Raw genomic sequence first — 6,629 nt, forward strand, 5'->3', positions numbered from 1 at the left:
GCATGCAGGAGGCCTGGGTCCCATCTGCAGTCCCACCTGTGGTCGCCCAGGCACCACCATGAAGTGACCCTGAGCACTAAGTCAGGAATAGCCCCTGTGAACCTCCAAGTATGGCCCAAAAGTTATAAAAGTAAGAAAGAACCAGGAGGTATGTAAGAGTTCAAGTTCAACATGTTTTCTCTTGATGTATAGAAAATTACCAAAATTGGGGCTGGAGCGATAGCACAGCAGGTAGGGTCTTTGCCTTGCATGCGGCCGACCCAGGTTCGATTCCCAGCATCCCATGTGGTCCCCCAAGCGCCGCCAGGAGTGATTCCTGAATGCAGAGCCAGGAGTCAGCCCTGAGCATGGCCAGGTGTGACCCAAAAAGCCAAAAAAAAAAAAAAAAGAAAGGAAAGAAAGAAAGAAAGAAAGAAAGAAAGAAAGAAAGAAAGAAAGAAAGAAAGAAAGAAAGAAAGAAAGAAAGAAGGAAGGAAGGAAGGAAGGAAGGAAGGAAGGAAGGAAGGAAGGAAGGAAGGAAGAAAGAAAGAAAGAAAGAAAGAAAGAAAGAAAGAAAGAAAGAAAGAAAGAAAGAAAGAAAGAAAGAAAGAAAGAAAGAAAGAAAGAAAGAAAGAAAGAAAATGACCAAAATACTTTGTGGTCTAAAACAATGAGTACGAATTATTGTTTCTGAAAGTAAAAATATATATATATATAAATGACTTGGATGGAATGGGTTAAAAGAGGCCTGGTTCAAGTCTGTCATAACATTGGGTAAGAGCTGTTCACTGGGGCTGTGACCACTGTGATCTGTTTCCGGGATAACTTAATGGTTGTTGACGGTTCCATGCCATATGGACCTCTCCACAGGATTGCTTGTGTGTCCTCAAATCATAGTCACAGGTTTCTACTACATCAAATGACCCTAGATAAATCCAGATTAATTTTATGAGCTAACCTCAAAAGTCATATGCTCCTTATTTCTCTACTAATTTATTACTGTCAGGTTGGAAAATCAACCCAATTCATTAGGGAAGGGCCTAGACTATTTTGCATTTATTAGAGAATAAATATGAAAATGAATGAACTCTAGTGACACACAAAACTGAATGGATGAATATTAAATATATAATGAGTGTCGAAAATATGTTATTATTGCATATATGTTACTGTTTTCATATGAAGTACAAAAGAAGGTAAGACACGAGAGAGATGCTACAGGAAGAAAGGTGCTTGCCTAGCAGGAAGCTGACCTGGGTTTGATCCCAGGCATCAAATATGGTCCCCTGAGCACTGCCAGAGAGTAGTTATTCTTGACTCTGTGCTTCCCAAATACAGAGGCAAGATAGTTCCAGGGCACCACCAGGTGTGACCCAAAAAATTAAGAGAGAGAGAGAGAGAGAGGGAGAGAGAGGGGGGAGTGAGGGAGGGAGAAGGAAAAAACCACCTGTGGTGGGGCCAGAGTGATAGTACAGTGGGTAGGGCATTTGCCTTGCATGCGGCCGACCTGAGTTCAATCCCCGCATCCTACATGGTTCCCAAGTACCGCCAGGAGTAATTCCTGAGTGCAGAGCCAGGAGTAACCCCTGAGCATCACTGGGTGTGACCCCCCAAAAAAAAAAACCTATGGTGATTTGGATCTCTACTTAGGTGATAAAGAATAGAAAAGGACTAGAAAACTAGCTGGGAGTCGGGGAAGGGGGGGTCCTAAGAGAGCTAGACAGATAATAGAGCAGATAGGGTGCTTGCTTTGTACACACCCAATCTGGGTTCAAACCCTAGTATTCCATAGGGTTCCCCAAGCACTATGAAGAGTAATTTCTGAGTGCAAAGCCAGGAGTAACCCCTGAGCATTGCTGAGTGTGCACCATCCCCCTCCCAAAAATAGCATAGGGGTTAAGATGCTTGCTTTATTCAAGCATCACCACAAACTCACCCCCCACCACCAAAGAAAGAAAAAAAGATGCATGCCTTGCATGAGGGCGACCCTGGTTCAATCCCCAACACCATATTGTATTCCAAGCACAAAACACCAGGAATAGGCTCTAAGCAGTACCACTGGGTGTGGCCTAAGGCCTCCTTCCAAATAAAAAGAATAGCAAATAAATGTTTATCATTAAAATCAAGACACACTGGTGGAGGGATGGGTATTCGATCATTGTATGACTGAAACACAAGTATGAAAGTTTGTAAGTCAGTTACTGTACCTCATAGTGACTCACTAAAATTTTTTTGATTAATTAATTAAGTAAATTAGATGTCACGCATTGCGGCCACGTGACATCTAATAGCATAGTTCTCCCTCTTGAAGAACCTGACAAGCTACCAAGAGTCTATTACCCGCTCGGGAATCCTGACAAGCTCCCCATGGTGTATTCATATCCCAAATACAGTAATAGATATATACATACCACTTGGAGAGCCCGGCAAGCTACCAAGAGTGTCCCACCCGCACGGCAGAGCCTGGCAGGCTACCCATGGCGTATTCAATATGCCAAAAACAGTAATGATAGGTCTTATTTCTCTGACCCTAAAAGAGCCTCCAATTGTTGGGAAAGACGAGTAAGGAGAGGCTGCTAAAATCTCCGGGCTGAGTGTAATAGAGACGTTACTGGTGCCTGCTCGAGTAAATCAACAAACAACAGGATGACAGTGATACATTGAAATAAATAGTTAAAAAAAATTAAAACAATACTTTTCCTCATAGGGAACAAAGTAAAAACATCTAGATAATGAGATCCACCTAGGTAATTCTGAAGTGCTAGATGTCAGTTTATAAAGTTAATTATAAATTACTAAACTGAAAATCATTTTCCATGCATCTTTGCATATTTGATATATTTCACAATTTTAAATGCTTTTCATGAATTTACTTAAGTGCAGAGGTATCAGTAACAGTGATACAGTACTGCCAGGAGTAATTCCTGAGTGCAGAGCCAGGAGCATTGCCGGGTGTGACCCAAAAAGAAATAAATAAATTGAAAGGAATTTTCTATTGCTATTAATTTTATTTTAATCCAGGTGAATTCTATCTGTAATCTCTAACTGTGGAGTAAGACTAAATATAAGTGCACCCTGTCAAATATAGTTTACAATTTTCTTACCATATTTTAACCTGTAATATCTCACTTAATTGGATGTCTTTATACTTGTATTTCTTATATGTGTGTACATAGAGAGAGAGAGATTAGATATGAATTTCCTTTTTCCTTCAGGATAAAGTTTACCTAGTTACGGAAAGAGTAGAGACCCCATCGTATACACATAAATGTGTGCATATACATATATAAACATGCTCACAGTATAACCTCTATCTGATAGGGTGCATTTATATTTATTCTTACCCCACAGTTAGAGATTACAGATAGGATTGACCTGGATTAAAATAAAATATGTGCTCACACACATGTATACAAGTGGAATAAAAAACAGCACACACATTTCATGAGCATAATTATAGGACAGTGCTCAGAAACAAAGTTCTCTAAAAGATTTAGATTCACACATCATGTTTGGCAAAGCATAATTATTGTCCTAACCCCCACAATTTTTACCAACTGTAGAGAAAGGGACCACATTTTATGTGGAAATAGGCCTGTTGAAATACTTAACAAAGTATCACATACCAATAAACTGTTCTTTTGAGAGCATATCTTATTTTGTATTACCTATATCCATCCTCTCTTCATACATAATCACTGCCACTGTATCACTGTCATCCCGTTGTTCATTGATTTGCTTGAGCAGGCACCAATAACGTCGCCATTGTGAGACTTGTTACTGTTTTTGGCATATTGAATACACCACGGGTAGCTTGCCAGGCTCTGCCCTGCGGTCGGGATACTCTCGGTAGCTTGCCGGGCTCTCCGAGAGGGGCGGAGGAATCAAACCCGGGTCTGCTGAGTGCAAGGCAAACGCCCTACCTGCTGTGCTATCGCTCCAGGATGTGGATGGGATGTGAATTTTTCATGATTTTATTAAGCTGTCAAATACTGGACCCTCTCTTGTTACTCACATGTGAAATCTTTCCTTTTGTAGGTAGTATCATAAACCAAGAGCATGAAGGGTTTGTTGGCTTCTACATTTCCAGCAAGAAAATTCAGTGGGGAAAGGTGATTGCGGTCCCTGAGGCCTCTCCTTCTAAGTTAATAGAGGACCCTGGTGTTCAGTATGTGGAAGGGGAGTCTGACACTAGCAGAGGAACTTTGAAAATACTTTTCAAAAATTTATAAATTTATAAATAATGGCAGAGCCTGGCATATATTCGATATGCTAAAAATAGTAACGACAAGTCTCACAATGGAGACGTTACTGGTGCCCGCTCGAGCAAATCAATGAACAATGGGACAACAGTGATACAGTAGATTGATTGACTGAATTCTATTATTCTACATACATCAAGAGAGTGTAAATAGATTACTGCCTCTTCTATTTTTTCCATCTTCTCTTAAATCTACTTTTTGTAAATTTCCGATTCTGTATCTGTCACTAAGCATACACATAGCAGGAGCTAACAGTGACTGGGTGGGAGAGAAGCGTTGGGAGGTGATCAAGTAATGGTAACACTGTTTTTCTGTTAAAGGTATTTGGTATTTTGGAGGAAGCTAAAGTGTTATTCAATCTAGAAGATTATTCCGTCAGTCAGATAACAATGGAACAAATCTTCCTGACTTTTGCTAATATTGATCAAATGAAAAGTGACTCTATACAAATAAACTTGCTATGAGATTTGCTTCTAATCCTTGTATTTTTTTAATATTTTATTGTTGTTATTGAAGAGCCATGATATAAAAGTTACTGGTAGTTGCATTTCAGGCATACAATAATTCAACACCAATCTCTCCACCTGTGTCAACTTCCTTCCACCAGTGTTTCCAGATTCCCTCCCCATCACTCCACCCTGCCTTGTATCTTGACTAGCATTTTATAAAGCCCCAGTTAACCCTTGTCTTTCTTCAGAGAGAGAGAGAGAGAGAGAGAGAGAGTCAACCGTAGAGGCAGACTAGGGAGTGGGTGATAGCACTGTAGTCCCGTTGTTCATCGATTTGCTCGAGCGGGCACCAGTAACATCTCCATTGTGAGACTTGTTGTTACTGCTTTTGGCATATGGAATACCCCACGGGTAGCTTGCCAGGCTCTGCCCTGTGGGCAGGATACTCTCAGTAGCGGGGTCTCGGAGAGGGAGGGAGAAATCGAACCCCGGTCATCTGCGTATAAGGCAAACGCCCTACCCACTGTGCTATTACTCCAGTCCTGAGTGGGTGGTATCAGGAGGAAAACTGAGGACATTGGTGGTGAGAAATGTACACTGGTGAAGGGTTGCGTGTTGGAACATTGTATAACTGAATCCCAATTATAACATCTTTGTAACTGTGTATCTCATGGACATTCGAAATGGTATACAAATTTCATATACATATGTATAGGTGTGTGTATATATGTATACATATATATATATATAAATGTATAGGTATAGGCAGAAGCCATAGCACAGCGGGTAGGGCGTTGGCCTTTCATGTGGCTGACCCGAGTTCAATTCCTCCGTCCCTCTCGGAGAGCCCGGCAAGCTACCGAGAGTATCAAGCCCGAGAGCCAGAGTCTGGCAAGCTACCCGTGCGTATTGGAAATGCCAAAAACAGTAACAATATGTCTCTCAGTGAGAGACGTTACTGGTGCCCGCTCAAATCGATGAGCAACAGGATGACAGTTGTACAGTTCTATGTAGGCAGAAAGTCTTGTCTAGTAGAATGATGCAGAATTGTCCACAAGGTGGCAGTGTTACATTAAACTTTCATTATTTTCTCATACTGTTGGAGGGGGGAGATAGGCACATACTACAGACTTTGAATAAAATGACGTACTGGAAGACCTGGTTCCCTCCTAGGTGGTTTCATGTAAAGTCACATTTTCTAAGGCCCCATTGGTCATGTTAAGTGAGAACTTACTGTAGTTTAAAGCTTTATAGGAAGTTTTGCAATGTTGCAAAACAATAAACTTAGAATTATATTTGCATAGACGATATAACGAATCGCGTTTCAGATTGAATCAAGCTTTAAATTCTAATGTATTTGAACAGACTAACAAGTTTCAATGTTTGGGTGGGATGGGGGGGACAAGGGGTGGGGGTGGTCCCACCTAACCTAACCTTGGATGAAGTCCTCGTGATGAAACTTAACAGAGACCACGCCTTGATATTGAGCCTTAATATTAATTAAGCTTTAAGCCTTCCGTCTGTCAAAAGGAAACTTCTTCATCTTCCCTGAGAAACGGGGAAAATTCTTCGTGTGGATCATGGCATGACTCTCAACGTGCTGGACCGGACCGACACGCCCACGCACACCTCCCACCCCAGGTCATTCTTGGTCTCCGCGTGCCCAGCCCAGGAGCCGGCCACGAGCCGCGAAGGTGCCCTCCCTGGGTTCCGGGCTCACTTATAAAGTGTCCCCGACCCCGTTCCGGGGGTCACTGTCGCGAGATCACTGACCTAGGCTTGTCCCGATGGAGGCTGATCCCCTAGCGAGGACAGCGCCGAGCAAATAAAACGGCCAAGGACAACCCGATGATGCTCAGCGCAGGTCTCGGCAAGGGACCCCCCCCCCCCCCAGACGCGAGCGACATCGCCGAGGGGCTGACATGGGGCGATCGGGCGA

The 6,629-nt window shown here is 42.4% G+C and overlaps 1 protein-coding gene across 1 annotated transcript in view; it reads left to right on the plus strand.

Annotated features, from left to right (window-relative positions):
* Positions 1 to 6,279, plus strand: part of LOC101549171 (phospholipid-transporting ATPase ABCA3-like) — an 80,328-nt gene extending 74,049 nt beyond the window's left edge. Inside the window, exons 29-31 of the mRNA XM_055136796.1 lie at positions 4,018 to 4,091; positions 4,562 to 4,676; positions 6,221 to 6,279. Coding sequence (XP_054992771.1) covers positions 4,018 to 4,091; positions 4,562 to 4,676; positions 6,221 to 6,279 — 248 coding nt within the window. The remainder of the gene's footprint in view (positions 1 to 4,017; positions 4,092 to 4,561; positions 4,677 to 6,220) is intronic.
* Positions 6,280 to 6,629: the final 350 nt, after the last annotated feature.

The sequence above is a fragment of the Sorex araneus genome, chromosome 4, assembly GCF_027595985.1.
Source record: "Sorex araneus isolate mSorAra2 chromosome 4, mSorAra2.pri, whole genome shotgun sequence".
In the NCBI taxonomy this organism is placed as follows: Eukaryota; Metazoa; Chordata; class Mammalia; order Eulipotyphla; family Soricidae; genus Sorex; species Sorex araneus.